This window comes from Pleurodeles waltl, chromosome 11, assembly GCF_031143425.1.
Source record: "Pleurodeles waltl isolate 20211129_DDA chromosome 11, aPleWal1.hap1.20221129, whole genome shotgun sequence".
NCBI classification, from domain to species: domain Eukaryota; kingdom Metazoa; phylum Chordata; class Amphibia; order Caudata; family Salamandridae; genus Pleurodeles; species Pleurodeles waltl.
Genome location: NC_090450.1, coordinates 900,861,714 through 900,884,845, shown reverse-complemented (window position 1 = coordinate 900,884,845; position 23,132 = coordinate 900,861,714). Strand labels below are relative to the sequence as shown.

General features: G+C 46.9%; 1 protein-coding gene across 4 annotated transcripts in view; it reads right to left on the bottom strand.

The window, feature by feature from the left end:
* HECTD4 (HECT domain E3 ubiquitin protein ligase 4) overlaps window positions 1-23,132 on the bottom strand; it is a 1,724,100-nt gene that overhangs the window by 141,370 nt on the left and 1,559,598 nt on the right. For all 4 annotated transcript variants that reach the window (XM_069214810.1, XM_069214812.1, XM_069214811.1 and 1 more), the window contains one exon: window positions 11,201-11,320. In XM_069214810.1, the coding sequence (XP_069070911.1) occupies window positions 11,201-11,320 (120 nt within the window). The remainder of the gene's footprint in view (window positions 1-11,200; window positions 11,321-23,132) is intronic.

Here is a 23,132-nt window from a genome sequence, read left to right as displayed (position 1 = left end):
TTACCTGATAAGGTAGCCAATCCCCCTGTCAGGGCTATTTAGGGTCTCTCCTGTGGGTTCTCTTCAGATTCTACTTGCAAGTTTCCAGCAGTTGCCCCCACGTCTTCCAGGACCATTTTCCCAGAATTTGTAAGTGCAGGGACACCATTTTACACGTGCACTGTACATAGTTCACTACCTATGTACAGCTTCACAATGGTAACTCCGAATATGGCCATGTTTGGTATCAAACATGTTGGAATCATACCCCAAGTCTCTTGCAAGCATTGGTTGTCTGATTCCATGCACCCTGGGGCCTCCTTAGAGGACCCCCAGTACTGCCATTACAGCCTTCTGAGGTTTTCCAGGCAGCCCCAGCTGCTGCCACCTCACAGACAGGTTTCTGCCGTCCTGTTGCTCAAGCAGCTCGAGCCCATGAAGGCAGAACAAAGCATTTCCTTTGGGAGAGGGGTGTTACACCCTCTCCTCTTGGAAATAAGTGTTACAGGCATGGGAGGGGTGGCCTCCCAGAGCCTTTGGAAATGCTTTGAAAGGCACAGATGGTGCCCTCCTTGCATAATCCAGTCTACACTGGGTCAGGGACCCCCAGTCCCTGCTCTGGTGCAAAACTGGACAAAGGAAAGGGGGAGTGACCACTCCCCTGTCCATCACCATCCCAGGGGTGGTGCCCAGAGCCCCTCCAGAGAGTCTCTAAGTTTTGCCATCTTGGATTCCAAGGTGTGGGGGCACTCTGGGAGCATCTGAGTGGCCAGTGCCAGCAGGTGACGTCAGAGCCCTCCCCTGATAGGTGCTTACCTTGTTAGGTGAGCAATCCCTCTTTCAGGGCTAGTCAGGGTCTCTCTCTTTGGTGGCTCTTCAGATTTGGATTGCAAGACTCCAGTAGGAATCCTTTGCATCATTTACTTCACCTTCTTACTGAAGAAACTGCATCTGGACCCTGTAGAACCTCTACAACTGCAACAAAGAAACAAAGACAACTTCTGCAACATTGTATCTTCAGCTCCTGCCAGCAACTGCAACTGCAACTGTTTCCCAGTCCTACATTTTCAGAGGACAGACAGTTTTCAGCCTGCACCAGAAAAACAAAGGAGTCTCAATTGAAGTGAAGGAGTCACTTCCCTGCTTCAGAAGGCACCCCTCTGCAGTGAAGACCGGTGGCTTGGGTTCCCTCTCCTGAAAAAGTGCGTGGATCCAGCAACACAGGTGGTGGACTGAAGTGGTCCCGCCAGTCCTGATGTCCAACTTTGGTGGATATAAGAGCTTGCTTCTCCACGCAAGATAGTACGCGTGTTTTGCAGTTGCCAAGTCTTGTTGGCATCCTTCCACAAAGTTCTTTGTGCAGCTCCGGCCCCCAGCACTTTATCCTGTGATGCACAGCTTCCTGCGTGGTTCTCCGGCGGCGTGGGATCCCTTTGTGTAGTGCTGCGTGAGCCTCCTTTTGCACCTTCCCCGTGCTGTGGGACTCATGTGCACGTTGCCTAGTCTTCTGAGGGCTCTCTCCGTTGCTGAGAACCCCATCTGACTCCCCTTTCTGGCTAGAGTCCACCAGGTCCCTCCTGGTCCCAGGCAGCGCCATTTTCCGCTAACCGCGAGCTTTGCGTGTGCCAAGGCTTGTTGGCGGAATCCAGCGATGCAAACCAGACTGCAATTATCCGTCCGGCGTGGGACATTATCTGCACCAACAAGGAACTTGCATTGGCCTTCTTGGGTGCAGTACTGACTTTTCTTCTTCACTGGTGGTTCTTCTTTTGCACCTTCATCCTGGTTAGCAGGGGCTCTTGTTCTCCTTGGACTCTTCAGTGTTTCTTGGACTTGGTCCCCTTCTTCCACAGGTCTTCAGGTCCAGGAATCCATCGTTGGTGCCTTGCAGTTTCTTCTGGTTCTTGCACAATCTTCTTTCTCATGTTCTTGTGTCTTCTAGGAAAGTTACTGTGATTTACTCCTGCTTTCCTGGGCTCTGGGGTGGGTTCTATTACTTATCTTTGGTGTTTTCCAACACTCCCAACGCCCCTCTACACACTACACTTGCCTAGGTGGGAAACCGACTTTCGCATTCCACTATTTCAGTATATGTTTTGTGTTCCTCCAGGCCCATTTCTAACTATTGTGATTTTCACTATTTGCACTGTTTTCTAACAGTTTTTACAGCCTTTTCTGCATTCTAGTGTAAATACTGTGCATATTACTTACCTCCTAAGGGAGTAAAGTCTCTAAGGTATTTTTGGCATTTGTGTCAACAAAATAAAGTACCTTTATTTTTGTAACACTGAGTATTTTCTTCCATGTGTGCGAGTACTGTGTGACTACAGTGATATTAAATGAGCTTTTCATGTCTTCTAGTTAGGCCTTGGTTGATCATCCACACCACCCCTAAAGAGCCTGGCTTCTAGACACTGACTAAATCATAAGGAATAACTGGACCTGGTATAAGGTGTAAGTACCTTAGGTACCCACTACAAACCAGGCCAGCCTCCTACACCAGTGCCAGCAGGTGACGTCAGAGCCCACCCCTGATAGGTGCTTACCTGGTTATGTGACCAATCCCCCTTTCGGGGCTATTTAGGGTCTCTCGTTTGGGTGGTAATTCAGGTTCGGATTGCAAGACTCCAGCAGGAATCCTCTGCATCCTCCACTTCGACTTCTCACTGAAGTCTGGACCCTCCAGGAACTCTACAAGCTGCAACAAAGAAGCAAGACACCTTCTGTAACGTTGTATTTTCGACTCATGCCAGCAACTGCAACTGTCTCCCGGTCGTGCATCCACTGAGGACAGCCTGCCTTCTCCTTTGGGGTGAAGGAGTCACTCCCCTGTTTCTGCAGACACCAACTGCAACGGCGACCGGCTGCGTGGATCCCCTCTCCTGCTGAGTTGCGTGGATCCTGCAACAAGTGTGGTGGACTGAAGTGGTCCCAACGGTTCTCACGTCTCACTGTCCAACTTTGGTGGAGGAAAGAGCTTGCCTCCCCAAGCAAGACAGTACCCCCCGTGAACTGCGTGTTTTGCAGCTGCCAAGGCTTCTTGGCATCCTTCCTCCAAGTCCTTTGTGCATCTTTTAGCTCCAGCCCCCAGCACTCTATCCTGCAACGCACAGTTCCCCGAGTGGTTCTCCGGTGACATGGGAGCCTTTGTTGTAGTGCTGCGTGGGACTCTTCTGCAACTTCTTTGTCCCTGTGCTATGGGACTCCTGTGCGGGCTGCCTGATCTTCTGTGGGCTCTCGGAGTTGCTGAGAGCCCCCTCTGACTCCCCCTCCTGGGTAGAGTCCACCTGGTGCTTCCTGGTCAGCGCCATTTTTCACTAACCGCAAGCTCTGCGTGTGCCAAGGCTTGTTGGCAGACCCTAACGTCGCAAACCAGACTGCAATACTCCATCCAGCGTGGGACATCACTTCCATCCTCCAGGCACCCGACTCCGTCTTCTGGGGTGCAATAATGACCTCATCTTTACCGGTGGTTCTTCTTTTGCACCTTCATCCGGATTAGCAGGGGCTCCTGTCCTTCCTGAACTCTGCTGTGCTTCTTGGACTTGGTCCCCTTCTTCCACATGTCTTCTGGTCCAAGAATCTACTGTTGTTGTCTTGCAGTCTCTTCTGGTTCTTGCATAATTCTTCTTTTAGTTTCTGTGTGTGTTCTGGGAAAGTCACTGTGATTTACTCCTGCTTTCCTGATCAATGGTGTGGGTTCTAGTACTTACCTTTGGGGTTGTCTAGTACTTCCAGCTCCCCTTTACACACTATACTTGCCTAGGAGGGAGACAAACCTTCACATTCCACTTTCTTAGTATATGGTTTGTGCTTCCCCTAGGACCATTTCTAATTATTGTGACTTTCACTAATTTCACTGTTTTCTGACTGTTTTTAAACCTGTTTCTGCATACTAGTACAGTGGTTCCCAACTTGTGGTCCAGGGACCCCTGGGGGTCCACTAAGCCTCCTCACGGGGCCCGTGACTGCTGAGAAAATTAAATAATATTAACAGGTTAGGTCCCCAGCTTTCAGTAATGACTCAGTGGGGGGTCCCTGGATTCCAATAATAATTCAGTGGGGGTTCCAGTATTGATAAAGTGGGCGTCCACAGAAGTCAAAAGGTTGGGAACTACTGTACTGGTATATATAATTTGGGCATTACTTGCCTCCTAAATGAGTATAGCCTCTATGGTATTTTTGGTATTTGTGTCACCAAAATTGAGTACGTTTATTTTTGTAACACTGTGTGTTTTCTTTCATGTGTGGGAGTACTGTGTGACTACAGTGGTACTGCATGAGTTTTGCATGTCTCCTAGATAAGCCTTGGCTGTTCATCCACAGCTAACTGTAGAGAGCCTGGCTTCTAGACACTGCCTAATTTCACAAATAAGGGATAACTGGATCTGGTATAAGGTGTAAGTACCAAAGGTACCCACTACAAACCAGGCCAGCCTCCTACAATTACTCTCACAACTTCGAATTGCGCTTCGGCCCCAAGCACCACAAACGTACCTTGTGGAGGTCTGAAACTTGTCCATGACAGGAACAGAGGTGTTTGAAATCTGACCTTTTTGGAGGTGACATTCTCCATAGCACGGCAAAAAGCACTTTGAATGAAAAATCATGGGAGACCAGATTCGCATTAAAAGGAGAGGGAAAAACAGAAACTAACAGTTTTGTGCTTTGTGGCTCATTTCCTGGCAGTAACCAGCATCGAGATGGAGGGGGCGCCACATACCTGCATGATTAAGCCTTTGCTAAGGAGTTGATGGCCTGGGCCCTCTCTCTTGGGCGGGACTACCCCGTTAATCCCATGGCACTGGAGGACGTGGTTTACCTGCCGTGGTAGTGCCTATAAACTCTGTACTGACTGCAGCGCGTGCTGGGGGAGCCCTTGGGAGCGGAGTACAGCTGCCTAAGTGCTTGACATGCGGCATGCATAGGTCCCCCTTTTACTCATCCTATGATGTTGGCGGGCATGCTGGTGGAAAGAAGAGCCCACACAGTCCCTCGGAATCCTTGGAACTTGGCGCTACAGGGGATGCCTTAGTTAGCAGCAATACTGTTAGGGCTCCCACAGTCGTAAACCTGTCTGGTAGTTTTGGGGGAACGGGGGTGTGGGGGGGAGGGGGGGCGCAGTAAACATTGCTCACAGCACTAGGGTCATCTCCCTTCCTGGGGCTTTAAACAGTATAATACACAGGCAATGCAGACTGAGACTGCCCCCCCCCCCCTTTTTTAGGATTACTTCTGTCGCCGATTATCTTTGTGGGAAGCTTAGTGATATCCTGGATGTGAAATTGACCCAAATTAGAAACCAAATGCAGTGTACTGTGAGCAGTATGACTGAGTCCCTTCCCAAGTTGTACCTTTTGGAGAGCACGACTGATAACAAGAGTAGTGGCCCCTGACAGCAGTGGCAGGGCTCGTCCCCAAACCAGATCTGTTGAGGATATACGACACCCACAGAACGAAATCCTTGGACCGATTCCAAAATTACCAGCTGGCATGCAGGGGTGGGGGGCTGCACCATTTAATAGGGAAGCAAGGGCTAGTTCCAATCACCGTGTTAATTGTAGATCCAATCTTAAATCGAGCAGAGACTGGACTTACTGCCTGCCTCATGCCCCTATGTTGTGGTGCTGGCTGGGATCCCCCCTCCTAGGGACTCTCAAAGTGAATCCTGGCTGGAACTGCGCAATAAGTGTGCAGATTGGCTTATCAAATATAAGCACTTTAACCTAAATATTATAAATGAGATAATTGTAGTAAAGTACCCTCTTTTTGGCATGGTTACCCCCACTTGTTGCCTGCTGTCAGTGTGTTTTGACTGTTCACTGGGATCCTGCTAACCAGGACCCCATGACTGTGCTCTCTCCCTCTAAATTTGGTTGCTTAGGATTTAGCACACCCCACAATTGGCATACTGATGCCTCCATATAAGTCCCTAGTATATGGTACTTAGGTACCCAGGGCATTGGGGCACCAGGGGTTCCCCATGGGATGCAGCATGTATCGTGCCACCCATGGGAGCCCGTGCAAAATGTGTCTGCAGGCCTGCCATTGCAGCCTGCGTGAAAAGGTGCATGCACCCTTTCATTACAGGTCACTTCACTATATCACTATAAGTCACCCCTATGGTAGACCCTCCTAGCCCAGAGGGCAGGATGCAGGTAGCTGTGTGTAAGCACACCCCTGCATGAGCAGAAGTACCTCTACGAACTCCAGCTCCATTTTCCGGGACTTCTTAAGTGGGGGAAGCCATTTTACCAGTGTACTGGACACAGTACCTGTGTCCAGCTACATAATGGTAACTCTGAACCTGGGCATGTTTGGTGTCAAACGTGTCTGAATCATACCCCAATATTGTTGCTTGTATTGGTGTATGATTTCATGCACTCTAGAGTTTCCTTAGAGGACCGCAGCATTGTTCCTACTATTCTTGTGGGGTTTTCCGAGTAGCCCACGCTGTTGCAACCCCTCAGACAGGTTTCTGCCCTCCTGCTGCTTAACCAGCTCAGGCATGGAAGGCAGAATAAAGGATTTCCTGTGGGAGAGGGAGGTAATCTCTACCAGCTGGGAGAGGGAGGTAATCTCTATCAGCTGTCCAACTTGGGAGACTGTAAGCCCTTGCCTCCCCTCGCAGGACAGTACCCTGTGCACCTCGACTCTTGCAGCTACCAAGCCCTCAGCATTCCCTCCTGCAAAGCACAGTCTCCTGCCTGCCCTTCCAGCAAAGTGGGACTCCTCTTCAGGTGTGCTGACTGGGCCTCACCGTGACTCCTGTGCCTGCTGCTTGTGGGTCACCTGTAGGGGCTGCCTCCACTTGTGACTCTCCCAGCTGTTGAGGGGCACCTCGGACCCCCTCCTTGGGTCGAGTCCCCTGGGCCTTGCTGGTCTTCTTCAATCTTGCAAAACCCTCTTCACTGACTCTTGTATTTGCCAAGGCTTGTTGGTGGTTTTCCAACACTACTGACCTACTGCAACACAACCGCAAGCATGGGACATCACTTGCATCTCTGCATCACATACCTGAAAAACAGGGTTGGTAATGAGGGGAAACTGGAAGGCTTCTGTTTAGTTGGTGATTTTAACACCAAACGTGGCACTTATGTTAAGTCTATAGAAGGCCCTATAGTAACTGTCAAGATCATGTGTGTTGCAGACACCCGGGGGGAGGGAGGGGGCTGAACTGATGGGCTACTTGGCATCTCATGATTTTAATAGTGTGATGGATGTGGTGCCACTTGATGTGCCCCTACTTCCAACCTTTAGAGGCCGGGGTTGTTCTTCTCTAATAAATTTTATTTTTATATCATCCAACCTAGAAGATCTTTTGTTGTACGGAAGGGTTGCTTCCTCTGATTTTGGGGACCATAACCAGATTCAAGCGGCCTTAACTTTATTTCCCAGATATCATTTTAAACAGGAGCACACACTTAGAACTATTCAGCCTTCTATGAATGGTTTGCGTCTTTTCTGGAGGGTGGCAGACCCTGGGCTTCTCTAAAGGGTTATAGTACTGGACAACTATAGTTTGTAGAGGTTTGTCTATCTGGGAATGTTGTAAGTCGTGATATTGCTAATGCTTTTACTAACTGATGTGGGAACATCAGGGCAAAGCTAATGTGCCCTCTTACACATGGTAGGTCCTTCCCCTGGATGGTGTGATTTGGAATGTACAGTGACTAACCGCCATTTGCGTATGGCATTGACACGCAAACCGAGGGATCGCACTGAGGTGACCACAAAGCGAAGGGCTGAAAGCAGGCAACTAAAAGAAGGAAGATGATAGTACTTCAATCTAATTAGGATTCCCTGGCCATAGCACCATAAAATTTTTTTTTTAAAAAAATCTGGTTTGGGAGGCCGCGAAGAACATGAAATTCTTAACCCAGGTAGCACCCACAGTTACCTGTCATGTTCCTAGTGGGGTTTGGGAGGCTCATTTTACGAAACGTTTTGCTGCACCCCAAGCCTCAAATGAGTTCCCGGTGAAATCAAATTGGAAAGGCTCTGACGAAACACTGGATGAGGTGTGAGAGGCAACTGCCCAGAGTATTGGAGGTAAGGCTGCAGGGCCAGATGGCATCCAAGTTTTGGGCACCTTTGCGGCTAACGTTTGCTAAGCTCATGGACAAACTCCATAATCGTCCCAATTTTTCAAAAAGGGTACCGCTCACAGCCGAGTTGTTACAGGCCCTTCTCCCTAATTGATACAACAGTTAAGACCTTAAGCAGAGTCCAGTGTAACAGGATAAAAGAGTAGATTGAAAAGAAGTCCATCTTGTACACCTGCCAGTATGGCTTCAGGAGCCTTGTCGGAACTACGAAGCAGTGTTTAAATCTGTCCCTGGTGATTGGGATGTACACAGTTGCTAAACGCTAAATCCTGCATTTGGCGTTTGTGGATTTGACCTCAGCCTTTGACTCTATGGGATAGATGAAGCTTTGGTTCCTTATTTTGGCTCATTTGCATATTTACATGAAGGCAAGGGTTGGGTTCAATATGGATGGAGCAGTCACAAATGATACAGAGGTCCACCGAGGCGTGAGGCAAGGATGTGTTTTAGCTCCGCTTTTATTTATTTTATATATAAATAATCTTTATCCTTTTTGAAAAAATTTAACCCCTGATGTACCAGTTATTAATGGTTCTCTGTTACCCGTGTTGTTATACGTGGAAGATGCAGCCTAGAGGGCTCGTACCCCTAGAGCACTGCACCTTCTTGTTCATGGTTTTGTTAGTCATATGGGCAATTTAGATTTACAGACTAATTTTAATAAGTCGAAGATTATGGCCTGTGGTTTTAAGAAACCTCATTTGCCTACTATGACGGTAGGCATCAACACCCTGAAATACACTAGCACCTCTCCCTACCTATGGCTGACATTAAAAAAACACACTGGCAGCTGGGCTCCGCATATCGCTCAATGTAGGGCGAAGCTTGAGAAGGCAATATTTCCTTTGTTCAGCTTACCGCAGCCCCTAGGCAGGGGTGCACTTATTCCTATTTTAGGAATTTATAAGTCACAATGCTTATCAGTAACTTATGGAGCTGGGGTATGGGGCATTCAAAAAGGTGGAGCGATTCAACTCGGGGAGAATAGGTTTTGTAGGAGGGTTGTGGTGGCCCCTATCTCTTCTCCAAATTTGATTTGTCACAGGGAACTGGGCATTCAGTGTGTGGAAGACTATATTAGTACTTGCCTGCCCCGGTTATGGTTGGCACTTTGGAAGAATAAAGAAACAAGTCTCACACAGGATATTATAAAGGACTGCCTTAGCTGTGATGAAGGGATGGAGATTCCCTGGTTAGCATATGTGGCATCTAGCTTGCGTTAGGTTGGGTTCCATCATGTTTTTAAGCACCCCACGGTCAACCCATACATTAATAAAAAGCAGCTGTATTTGCCTTATTTAATTTGCTTGAGGAGGAGAGGCTGACCATAGAGAGGAAAAAACTGAGTGGCTACCTATATTGATTCTCTAATGTCTAATCAGTTAGCAGGGTACATTAATAGACCGATAAGCTGCTGGGAGCAGAGCTTGCTGTTCAGTTTTAGGTCAGGACTAATGAAATACCTGTTAAGATTTCCCTTGGGTTATTAATGCCGGTCTTGATGGTATACCCTGTCTATGCGACAGGAGGTCTGGGCAAACCATGACACATTTTATGTTTTTCTGCAAATATCATTCTGCCTGTTCAAAGTTTGTTTTTTTATACCCCTTGTCAAGAGACGTGTTATTAACAATTTTAGGGTTGTCTTTCTGACCTTTTCCCAGTTGGACGATGATGAGGTATCCACCCATTTTGGGGCATTTTTAATAACTGCAGGGCATGCCCGAAGTTCCATGAATACAGACTGAAGATTTTGTATTATTTTACTGTACAGTGACTGATTAGTTATGTATGTCATTTTTAATCTGTTTTTAAGATTTATGTTTTTAACTTGATTATATTTATTGTGATTTTTACTTTTATGGCTCATTCTTGTATTCAAATAAAGTAATCTACCATAAAGTAAACTAAAGAGTTTTAAAAATACACATTCAGCTCTACTTTTTCTTATTGGTTTAAATAGAGAAATGTCTTACAGCTTGTGCAATTTGCCCTCAGTGAGCATACATTTATTTTCTATAAAAGTCTTCAATGTAAAGCAGAACTTTTGTTGAGATACATTCAGGTTTTCCTCACATCTAACACCCAGACACCAACTATCTTAGAATATTTTAACAAGGTTAAAACACTGTATGTTCCAAATTCAAAAGAAAGTACAGTATTTCATATTTATCTGCTTTCAGGTTCAGCCATAGTCTAAACTGAAACAGAATTGGCTAAATAGCTGGTGCAATATGAATATTCAATAACGATGAGTACAAAGTTCAGCAGAGATTTTAAGTATATATTTTGAAACACACCACTCACTCAGCACATAGTCTGACAACCCAGTTCTGTTGGTTATTGTTTTTGTCTGATGGACCCAATTTGCCAGCTGAGTGGATTGTCTTTCAAGTTTACATGTTTGTTGTAATGCAGATGTGATTTTCTTAAGTTGGTGTCCCGAACCAAGGGTGTCAAAAATAAACAAAAACCTAACTTAAACAGAGATACTTACAACTACTACAGTACTTGGTTACTAATGGTACTGAGCTACTTTGTAACAGAGTGTTATTTAACAAAGCTTACAATGTCTAGCTGATTACCAGATATATGGAGATGTTTATCCATACATCATTCTTGAACAATGCTAAGTGTTTCATTCATGAATACTTCAGTTGCAATTGAAAGCAGTGCCTGAAGCTGTGAATAACTGCAGGGAGCATGCATGGCCACAAAAACGTCCTTCAGCAGGCCCTGCTCCAAATCATTCGTATAAATTCAAGAGAGTATGGCTCAGAATACACCGCTGACTCACAAATGTATCCATATGTAATTCTAACATCTTTTCACCCATGGCAACTAATTTGGTAATTTATAACCACCTAGTTGGCTTAAACTTTATGGTGAACGTTTCTTTAGCTGGAGAGCTTATTCTCAGCTTCAGTGTTTTTCTAAAAAATAAAACGTCTCGAACCTTCCCTTCCCTTCCCTTCACATCCAACCAACCTCCAAAAAGCATTTGATTAAAAAACCACAGAGGTCACAAGATCTTAAAATAACAGTCTTGTTGGAAAAGCGTTCTACCACAGGGCTCACCATAGGAAAACATGTCTTATTAGAGTGAACATTACCTCCCACTATTTCCAGGGGATCTAAGGTTATCTCTGGAGCAGCGTGATCTGCTGTTCGTTGCACAGTTGCATTTAACACTCGGTTCATCACAGTCACCTTAGTATCATAAAAGATTAGTCCTAGAAGAATGAAAAAACAGACATTTTTCAATTCTATTTCTATGTATTACTAAACTTTTAAATCAATTAATATTAGTAACAATTTTACATTTATAATCAGTTTAAAAGACAGTATTAAAATAGTTCACCAAGAATCAAAAAATTAAAATAGGTTATTTTAAGTGTCAGTTACCTGTGACTAAGGAACTTCCTCATTCCTATCGTTTATAGATCCACACGCTTAAATCACCCTGTTGTTAGTATTCTAACACAGCATAAAACAGTACTAATCTAACCATATGTAAAACAATCATGTTGTTTAGCAGCACAATTAGCTCCCTGGAAAAAGTCTAAACTTCAGCCAATGAGGTACAAGAGCTGAGCACCCCACTCTCTTTGCAGTCCATCACAGCTTAGATTTCATAGTAGAAGAGTGAAGGAATAAACTAATGAAGCAAGCATCTGAACAGAAGGAGGGAGGGTTGCATATACATCTATGAAATATATCAGTGCTGGAGAATTACTAGTAAATACGTTATTTCTTCTCTGGCATATGATCTTACAACTGGGCAAATGCTAATCTTTATGACTCTATTTAGCAGTACTCTCAGAATACAAACTTACCCATGCCATGACTGAACAGAAAAAGGCAATGGTCATCATTGGGCTCTGACCACACCTTAGGTCCAATTACAGCAGGGCTCTACGTTTTGTCTAGTTTTCAGGGTAAAGTCTGGTATTTGGGACTCAAATTAGCTGCTCTGACAATTACACCACATTCCATACCAAATACTCCTCTTGCCTTTAGAGGAAATAATGATACAATTGTTCAAAGTACTTACTATAGTAGGGCCATTAGTTAATTAAAATGTAGTAGTTTTACAATTTGTCTTCTTTTCTATCACAGCAATTCCAGTTCAACACTGCTTTAATATGTTAATATGAGATCAAAGGAAATCTACCTTTGGGTTTGGGAATAGCCAGGACCTGGAAAGATGCCTCCTGGCTCAACTTCGTCTCACAGGACCAGTCAGACTCAGTGAAAACCATCTATTTTTGAGGAGATGTCTCTCTCCCAGGGCATCCAATTTATGTGGCAACCCACCATAATTGATTACCAATGGTGCTCCTACGGAGGATGCTGAAGTGAAAAATATCCAAAGAGATGTGCTGTGTCCATTTGCCAGAAACAGTGCACACAAAGAAAATGGTTGCTCATGTTTCTACAGATGTACCAGGATATAGCACTACTCAGGCTGTGGTGCAAGACCCTGCTTTACATACTGTTCTGTATCCTGGGGATGGCCATGAGAAATACAGCTGTTTGGGCCTGCTGGCAAAAGACAAAGAACAGTAAAGCCGGTGACCACAACAAAAAATATGCTGACATGCTGCAGGTACACTGCAAGGTGTGTGCAGATCAGCCTGGGTCCCACAGTCAGGAGGCAGATGGTCGGCCCTAAAGCAGGTGCTTCTAGAGGTGATCTTGGAGTGCTTGTGAAAAGGAATACAAGTCCATTGGCTAATGTTAAGAGACCTGCTAGACTGGGAGGACCCACAACACTAAGACCCCAAGTGGCACTGTGATGGCTGAGGATACCTACTGTAGCGAGCTTGATGGTGGAACAGGCTCCTCTGCTTCTATGAATGGATCACCCTGAGGTCTGGAGTTTGAGGAGTGTGACCTTGACCTCACAAGAGGCAAGTTGCATGGGTGTGGAGGTGCAGCTAATTGATCAGGATGCTGGGAAGTTATATGAAGGCTCCTCCTTCTCGCTAGAAACATCTGAAAAACACTCCCAAGCCGATGTATTGACAATCCATTTATGCCTTTGGTCAGAGTCAAAGTTCCAGAACAGTCCAAAAATATACTCCAGCTGGGCCACTTAGGTTATAGGAGTGCAGCAAGAGCTTGATCTTTAGATCTTGACTACAGCACCGAAGGCCCTTTGAAACGCCTTATCTGAAGACATTGGACCATTGGTGCATACCTGCTCCCATTATTTCTGCATCCAGACCTCACTCAGTGCATAGGATGATAGTGACAGTAAACGGAGAGGGATAAAGGAGAAATGAGTGCATCAAAAACAGAATAGGAAAGGTGCTGGGGCCCAATATTGCAGGGAGCTAATTTGGTGAAAGAGGCAATGTCTGCAGCAGCTCCATATTGCCCCATTCACCAGAGTCTACATCAAACTCATGTTACAAAACTTTAAGAAGAAATGGTTTCCCTACAGCAAGAACTTACCCTGATTGACTTGGGTAATCCATTCCTAAAAACTGAAGGTAACGCTGGATCAGCTGGAGTTATTGTCCACAGATTTAGCACATGCACATGATGAGCTGACAATGATTGTCACAGTTTTTGAAAAGTACAGGCATCAGTAATCAGCCGTGGTGCTCCTGCGAAGGCGGCTGACATGTTGAGGAAGGAGTGCTCTTAAACAATCTGAGACTTATAGGCATAAATGAAAAGGCAGCTGTTATATTTACAAGATAGGTACTCGCTTTATCAAATCAAGACGCAGGGATCTGCGACCGAGCCCTGCACTGGATCACCTCCTTCCTCACCGGCAGAACCCAGAGAGTCTGCCTCCCTCCATTCCGCTCTGAAGCCACCAAAATCATCTGTGGCATACCCCAGGGATTGTCCCTCAGCCTTGACCCTCTTTAACGTCTACATGGCTTTGCTCACAAACATCGTCCGATCTCACAACCTCATCATAGTTTCATACGCAGATGACACCCAGCTGATCCTCTCCCTCACCAAGGACCACGCCACCGCCAAATCCAACCTCCACGAAGGAAAGAAGGCCATCGCCGAACAGATGAACAGCTGCCTGAAACTGAATTGTGACAAAACGGAGGTCTTCATCCTCGGCTCCACCCCCTCCACCTGGGACGACTCCTGGTGGCCTGCCACACTGGGAACCGCACCAACACACACCGACCATGCACGAAACCTGGGATTCATCCTGGACTCATCGCTATCAATGACCCAGCAAGTTAACGCTGTCTCCTCCTCCTGCTTCAACACCCCCCGCATGCTTCGTAACGTCTACAAATGGATCCCAACTGGAACCAGAAGGACGGTCACCCAAGCCCTGGTAAGCAGCAGACTGGACTACAGCAATGCCCTCGACGCAGGAACCACAGCCAAGCTCCAGAAAAGACTAACACATACAGAACGCCTCAGCAACCCTTATCCTGGATATCCTCGCCACAGCCACATCACAGCCCACCTGAGAGACCTGCACTGGCTCAACAAAAGAATCATGTTCAAACTCTTCACCCACGCTCACAAGGCACTGCACAACACCGGACCAGAATACCTCAACAGACGGCTCTCCTTCAACACCCCGACCCGACAGCTTTGTTCCGCTGACCTTGCCTTTGCCACCATCCCACACATACACAGAATGACCACCGGTGGCAGATCGTTCTCCCACCTCGCCGCCAAGACGTGGAACACTCTCCCAACTCACCTGCGACACACACAGGACCTACTTACCTTCAGGAGACACCTCAAGACTTGGCTGTTCGAGCAGTAGAACCACCCCACCCCCGCGCCTTGAGACCTTCACGGGTGAGTAGTGCGCTTTACAAATGCCTTGATTGATTGGAAGAATGAATACCACTGGTTGTGGTGACCAACAAAGCAATTCCACTTCAATTCCAAAGGAACAGTATCACTGTGGTCCAGTACACCTCTCTGCCAATGTTAGTGAGGACAATGGACTTTAGGGAAATCCCAGGAAGGAAAAGACACTCTATTGGTTGACTTTCCGTTTCTGTTTCTCCTTTACACATACCAATCAGGTGTTGATGGCAACAAAGGAGGAAGCAGCAAATGTCCTACATATATGTAGACAACAGACTTCATAGGAACTTCTGAGAGTTCTAACTAAAGTTGAAAGAGTTCCAGAAGTGAGGGGAGGGCTAACAGGAAAAGTAAGATCGCCATGTCTCATTTGAGCCACTGGTATAATGCAATAGCTACTATGATGTTCTGTATTACCCACAGTCGAGCCTGGCTTATCTGATGCTCGTGTTGTACTATTGCCAAGGTTTCTATTTTGGTGGAGCAACAACAATCTGAAGGGACCTTTGCTGAAGACACACCAACACGCGAGTTTGTGAACAACTGACTGAGCACTGTGCCCTCCAAATGTACTGTACTGGAGAGATGAAAGGCTTTGTGAAGGTGGTGGTCAACTGCTCCAGGCACACTTGACCCATTTTCATTCAGGACCAGCATAAGTGAATTTGCACTCTCCTCTCTAGTGCCCATTACCCAGTTGCTATACCATTAGGAGAGCTAGCCTGAGAAATTAATGGTGCATGCCAATGTGAACTAAATGACGTAGTATTTCATAATTTCATTGCTCATGTTGAGAGAACTCTAGAGAAGCACTGGTTCAATATTTACTTGAAAATGATACAGAGGGTAAAGCTCGGAGGACAAACCAGAATGCCGCCACAGCCGTGATGTGTGGTGAGTTAATAGCCCACACAACAGCTGTTATGCTTGCAAACAGGAAAAAGGTTGATTTATAGACAATGAAGGAACAGTTAGAAGCATGACATGGGGTCAGCTGTATACAGACAATGTACAGAGTAATTAGGAGAGGCAGGGAGGGACTGGAGGCCTACCTCTCAAAGGACACAACATATACATTATTTAGAATGAAACAGCTTGACTATGACATAAGGGAGAAGGCAGATAGGATACAGGCTGATAAAATTAGAGCGCCCTTGTACCAGTAGTAACACTCATTTCAAACAGAGACTGATTGGGAACACTTCACATGTCTTCTATAGATACTGGCATAATGAATACTATTCAGATCTATTTCAAACTCATGGCTGTGGCCCTGACAGAATGGACAAATGTGTCAGGGATGTAATTTTCTTGCCCAGAGACCCAGAGTAAATGGTTTGGAAGCTCCCTTTACTGAATGGGCGTGTTACTCCATTTCTAGGATGCCAGGTAATAAGGACTGAGGGCAAAAAAAGACCCTTAATATTGTGGATCATTTTGTCCCATAGATTGACTGAAATGTGATGTCACAATTTACACCAAAGGCTAAGAAGACAGAACCCGTTGTGAGTCTGCAAAGGACAAGTTGGCAATTTCACTGGTAGGAATTGAAACTTCCAAAACCTCCCCAAGTAGCCTACCACACTTGGGATCATGCTGGTTTTGAGCCCTACTCCAACCTCCTCTGGAACTTTGACAATTCATTCTTTAAAGCAAAGTGGTCTACTTTCAACATCTTTGCATTTTCAGCTTAGGGTTTGCTGTTGACTTTAGTTCTTCCATTTTGTCTCCTGGGCTGCAATTTTCAATGTTGTTAACTGAGAATTGAGATTCCTTCCAAGATTTTGCAAGCATGGAGAGCCCCTTGTCCACGGTCTCAATTTTGTTATCCAAACTCTCAATTTTCACAGTTTGCTGTACTTAAAGATTTTTTGAATTGTTTTATCTCCTCTAGGATGATTGCAAGCAGTGTTTGAGAAGAATCTGACTGAATTAGCCAACTCTCCAGAGAAATCCAGTTCTGCCCTGGCAGAAAGAGATAAATCCACATTTTCTGCATATTCTGTGGGCATCTGTCTACCGGTTATAGACCCTCCCAGGACATCACCAATACTTGATAGCACTTACAATTCCAAGTAAGTACAAATTTGACTTCAAATGCATTGAGATTGGTAGTGTCCCTCAACACAAAGCTTAAGTGATATACTGTAACTAAGCTTTCATTGTGAAAGAAAAAGTCTTTATCTGGTTGAATATATCGGTAAAATGTAGTTCTTGATTTGGACAACATCTTAGCTATTTTCTGCCATTTACGGTTTCATTTTGTGGGCAAGTCATGCTATTGTATTTCTTGGTTAGAAGAAGCAAGTGAATGCTGCATTAGTGATTTGTCTATTGTAGGAATGACCCTCTGTTGCATAGTGTATTGCTAGATTTTTGCCCTGACTATTTTTGATGGCTGTAGAACTCTGTGCACTATACCCCTGATAACCAGAAGTAAAGTGCCTGTGCTCCTCCTTTAAACATTGCAAAATTTGTATACTCCTACCGAACAAGTTACTTACCTTTGGTAATGCATTATCTGGTACAGACTATCTAGCTGCAGATTCCTTACCATAGAATTTACAGGCGTCAGCTTGGAATCCAGATGTTCTGCTGAGCAGTAGCCTTGCACGCGCCATTGAGTGGCGTCATTTGGATCAGTGTAACATCATTGGCGTCACTGAAGCCTCCTGTGACGGCAGGGTCGCCAATAAAGGCACCACCCAGGCATGTGTACGTCAGTTCCATTTCCACTAACTTCCACACCAGAAGCGCAGAGCCATGGAAAGACTTACAGCTTGTCTGTGCAAAAAAAAAAAAACAGGGCCCTGAAAGGAACAATCCCTGATTCTATTAAACGTGTCCACAGAGTGGGGATGCATGGGTGGGTGTAAGGAATCTGCAGCTAGATAGATTCTCTTCCAGATAATCTGTTACCGAAGGTAAGTAACTTGTTCATCTGATAGAGACTCTAGCTGCAGATTCCTCACCTTAGAATAGATACCCAAGCCATAACCTCCTGGCAGTGGGCTGTGGACAGATCGTCACACAAAAAAGTCCTGCAGGACTGAACGGGCAAAGTACATGTCTCCACGGACCTGATTGTCCAGGCAGTAGTGTCTTGTAAACGTGTGCAATGATGCCCACGTTGCTGCCTGACAGATATCCAGGACTGGAACACCTCGTGCTAGCGCAGTGGTGGCAGTCCTGCCCCTGGTGGAGCGAGACCTCAAGCCCTCAGGAGGCTGCTTCTTGTCCAGTGCGTAGCAGATCTTAATGTAGAGAACGACCCAGCGCAAAATGGTTCGTTTCTGCGCTGCCTGACCATTTTATGCTCCCACATACCCCACAAAGAGTTAGTCATCCACCCTGAACTCTTTTGTGTGGTCAAGGTAGTACAACAATGCTCTTTTTGGGTCCAGCTGGTGGAGTCGCTCCTCTTCTTTAGAAGGATGCAGTGGAGCAAAGAAGTTGGGCAGGGTGATGTTTTGACCCAGGTGAAATGGGGTCACCACCACGGGGAGGCAAGAGGCACAAGTTCGGAGTATCACCTGTCTGGGAACATGGTGAGATACGGCAGCTTAGATGAGAGCCTGCATCTCACTCACCCTCCTGGCAGATGTTATTGCCACTAAGAAGACTGTCTTGATCGTGACCAGTCGGAGGGGACAATTGTATAAGGGCTCAAAGGGAGCACACATGAGAAATGTGAGAACTAGATTCAAGTCCCACTGAAGCATAACAAAGGGCGAAGGGGGAAACATATGTACAAGCCCTTTGAGAAATCTATGTACAATGGGTTATTTGAATAGTGAAGGCTGATCAGGCAGCTGAAGGAATGCTGATAAGGCAGAAAGCTAACCTTTAAGAGGGCCCAAGGCAGAACCCTGCTGGGAAAGGGATAAGATAAAGAAAAGAATGTCCGAGAGAGAAACAGAAAGATAGATAGATCTTTCTGTACGATTATTTACAAAATGATTCAAATGGCAGGCGTATACCGTTACTGCTAGAATAACTTTACAGACTTCAGGAGGAAGGTCGAAGGCTGTCAACTGTCACTGCTCAATCTCCACACATGGCACAGAGTTGACAGGTTCGGTTGGAGAACTTTCTCCTGCTGCTGCGACAGAAGATCTTCCCAAAGGGGCAGCCTGATCGGAGGATCAATGGTCATTTTGAGAAGCTCAGGATACAACACTCTCCGTGCTGAGTCCAAAGCCGCCAGGATTACTTGGGCAGAATTGGTATGGGCGGAAAGGCGTACAGGAGGCCTGAACTCCACTTGTGACGAAAGGCGTCGCCGAGCAAGTGCTGCCTTGGCAACTCCAACGTGCAAGACTGCTGACATTGCATGTCCTCAGCGGAGGCGAACAGATCTAATCAAGGCTCTGCCCACTGTTGAAAGAGTCCTTGTGCCACGTCAGAATGGAGACACCACTCGTGATCCGCTAGGCATTGATGGCTGAGTTAGTCTGCCTTGGGCTCTGAGAATCTGCTAGGTGTTGAACCACCAGGGTTATGCCCTGCTGTTCTAACTATGTCCAGTGATGCAGGGCCTCTTGACAAAGGGTCCCACGACCCCACACCACCCTGCTTGTTGCAGTACCACATTGTGGTGGTGTTGTCTGTAAACCCCTGCACTATCTTCCCTTTACAACATAAAGAAATGCTTTCAATGCCAGTCTAATCGCCCGGAGCTCCAGTAATTTGATATGGAGTCCGGATTCCGCCAGAGACCAAAAACCTCTGATTTCCACCTCTCCCAGATGGCCGCCCCATCCCAGAAGTGACAAATCTGTCACTACTGTAAACTTTGGTTGGGGAAGGGAGAGGAGTCTGCCTCTGACCCAGTCGCTGTTCACTAACCACCACTGCAGATCTTTTGCAGTTCCCGTCGAGATCTGAACCGTGTCGGCGAGATTCCCCTGATGCTGTGGCCACGGGAACTTCAGGTCCCACTGCAGAGCCATCATATGCCACCTGGGATGTTTTATTCACAGGATGCAGGAGGCCATGAGGCCCAGTAGCCTCAGAGTCTGTCACATTGAATTCCAGGATAGAGGCCGAAACATCAGAAACATTACCTGTATATCCTGGACTCGCTGCGAGGGGTGATAAGCCCGAAACTGCACTGTGTCCAGAACATCTCCGATGAAAGGGAGCACATGAGAGGGAGTCAGGTGTGACTTCGGCACATTTATAGTGAACACAAGCGAATGCAGGAGGTTCACCATAGTCTTAAGGTGGGTGACGACAGCCTGGGGCATAGGAGCCTTCAACAGCCAGTTGTCGAGGTAGGGGAAGACAAACCCCTAACCTGCGGAGAAGAGCTGCTACCACCATCACTTTGGTGGACACCCGAGGGACACTGGTGAGACAGAAGGGGAGCACTGCAAATTAAAAGTGCTTGTGGCCCACCTTGAACCACAAGTAATGCCTGTGTGCAGGCAGGATGGGGATATGCATCCTGCAAGTCCAACGCTATCATCCAGTCTCCTTGGGCAAGGGCAGACGAGACCTGAGCCAGAGTGAGCATTCTGAATTTCTCCTTTTTGAGGAAGAGATTGATATCCAGCAAATCTAGAGAAGGGTGAAGACTCTTGTTCTTTTTGGTATCAGAAAGTAGCAGGAATAACAACCACTGCCTACTTCCGACATCAGGACCCTTTCTATGGCTCCCTTGGCCAAGAGAGTGGTAACTTCCTTGCGGAGCAAAACTAAGTGATTGCCCCATCAGCTGTTCTTTTAACAGAGGCACAGAGGGAGAGAAAGACTGGAAGGGGAGGGAATACCCCTTCTGTATGATCTGCAAGACCCATTTGCCGGATGTTATGGACTGCCAGTGAGGAAGATGAAATTGATTTCTCCCTCCAACTGGTCTTGTAATGGTCTTGCAGAATCACACTAGGAGGACTTGGGTGCTGTGGAGGAGGTTGGCTTGGTGGTGGATGACTTCTAGGCAGACCATCTGGGTTTGAAGGTACCAGGACCTCGTCCCCACACAGGACGCTGACCTGAGGGAGGACGGTGGCTGGCGTGGTACCTCACCCCTTCCAAAACCTCAAAAGGGGCGATAGACAAACAGTTGGGAGTCTTTGAAGCACTCCAAAGTGGAGTCTGTCTTTTCACCAAATAGGCAGGACCCATTGAAGGGCATATCCATAAGGTTTGCCTGGACATTCCCTGAAAAGCCAGATGTACAAAAGCCAGGCATGGTGACGAAGGGCCGCGGTCAACAAAATCGCTATACCCAGCGAGTCAGTTGTCTCCAAACCACACCTAATAGTAATCTTGGCTGACTCCCTACCACCGTTGACTGTGAGAGAATGTCCCGCACGCCCTCCGGGACTTGAGGCAGCACCTGCACCACGGTACACCATTAAATATGAGAAAAACAGCCCAGATGTTAACTGACCTCAATGCCAGGCTGGAGGAAGAAAACATCTTCTTCTCAAGCTGGTCCAGCCTCTTGGATTCCCTTTCTGGGGGAGTGGAAGGGATGGCGCCATAGGAAGTGGAGACTGGAGGGTGGGGTGTTGTGTGAGGAAGCTAGGATCACCCAGAGCTGGGCGATGGCGGCGGCCAATTGTCCTATTTACAGGAGCATCTGTGCTGGGATTGGACCACGTTCCGAGCAGGACATCAGTCAGTTCTGATGTGGAAACGCCAATCTGAAGCACCTCATTCAGGAGATCAGTCCTGACCGCCACTGTAGGCAGATCTACGTCCAAGACCTCAGCTGCCCTACGCACCACCATAGCATACAATGCTCCCTCCTCCGTAGCCACCATATGAGGTGAGAGTATACCAGTATCTGGAGAGGTTTCCAGGCCACAGGCCTCTCCTAACTCCTGATACCACTCCATGTACTCCAATTGAGACTCTAGATGGTCCTGAGACCCCTCTCATTCCTCACCAATGCCTCGCTGATCATCGAAAGGCAAAGGCAATGATCTGGCACCTGTTGGTGCCTTCAACACCGGAATCTGCGTCCGTTCCGGCTCTGCATCACCAGGTATAAGAATGCAGCTCGCGCTCCCGATAGATGCCGGTGTCGCTGGGAGCTTAGACATCGGGAGCAAAGCCAGGGGACGCTGACTGTGTGGACTCGGCGCTGTTCCGGATTAGATATCCGATCCAAGAGAACCCATCAGCACTGAGGCCGAAGTCAAAGCCGCTGGCGTGGAATCTGAGGGTGCCATAGCTGACCCTGCAGGGTCCGAAAGCGCTCCGGCGGGTTCAGCCCGCTCAAATATGAGACGCATGGCCACGTAAAACTCCTTGATTTGAGCAGGGGTCGCTCAGGCTACCGGAAAAAGGGGGGGGACTCAAAGTTGGCCCTGGCAACGGCTCTGCAAAACTGTGCCTGGAACATTGATGTTTCCCACTCGCCTCGTCGGCCAAGGTGAAGCTGAAGTCCGCTTGAATTACGACTTCTTCTTGTGCCTCCTCCCGGAGTGCTCAGAGGAAATAAAGTTGGACAAAGAGGACTTGGGGCTCCCAGGGCGGTCCCGAGACATCCTCCTCGACTGGGACCGCGAGCTCTGAGGAGTCGTGCTAGCGGATGTCGACTGCTGGGCCGCCATGACCTTTAAGGACCGCTCCCTCAAAGCTTTCAGAGCCATGGCCCGGCAGTCGGAACACGACTTCGAGTTGTTTTCTCGGTCTAAACACCAAAGACATACCTTATGGGGGTCCGTCACCGACATGGCACGGTGGCAGGCACCGCACGACTTGAACCCCATCTTCCTAGATGTTATCCTTCCCACAGACAACAAAAATCTTCAACAAAAAGTTGAAAAAAGGTCTGTCAAAAAGGACAGAGGGTAGCTCAATTCCAGATCTGCACTTTAACCAGTGCAGAAGAAAAGGAACTGACTCATGCGTGCCTGGGTGGCGCCTTTATAGGCGACTGTGATATCACAGACTGCTCCAACAATGCCACGTGGATCTGAACGACACCACCCGACGGCACGCACAAGGGTATTGCTCAACAAAAGTTCTGGATTCCAAGCTGACGCCTGGAAATTCTAAGGTAAGGAATCTGCAGCTAGAAGTCTTTATCAGATTGGTACATTTAACTTACATATAAGTTCCTAGTATACGGTACAAATTGTACCTAAGGCCTCTCTGTTAAATGCCATTAGGAAACAGCAGCACCTACTGTGCAATCCACTACACTGACAGTATAAATATAGCTTCAGGCCTACCATTACAGTTTGACTGTGGCTGACCTCGTGTTAAAGATAG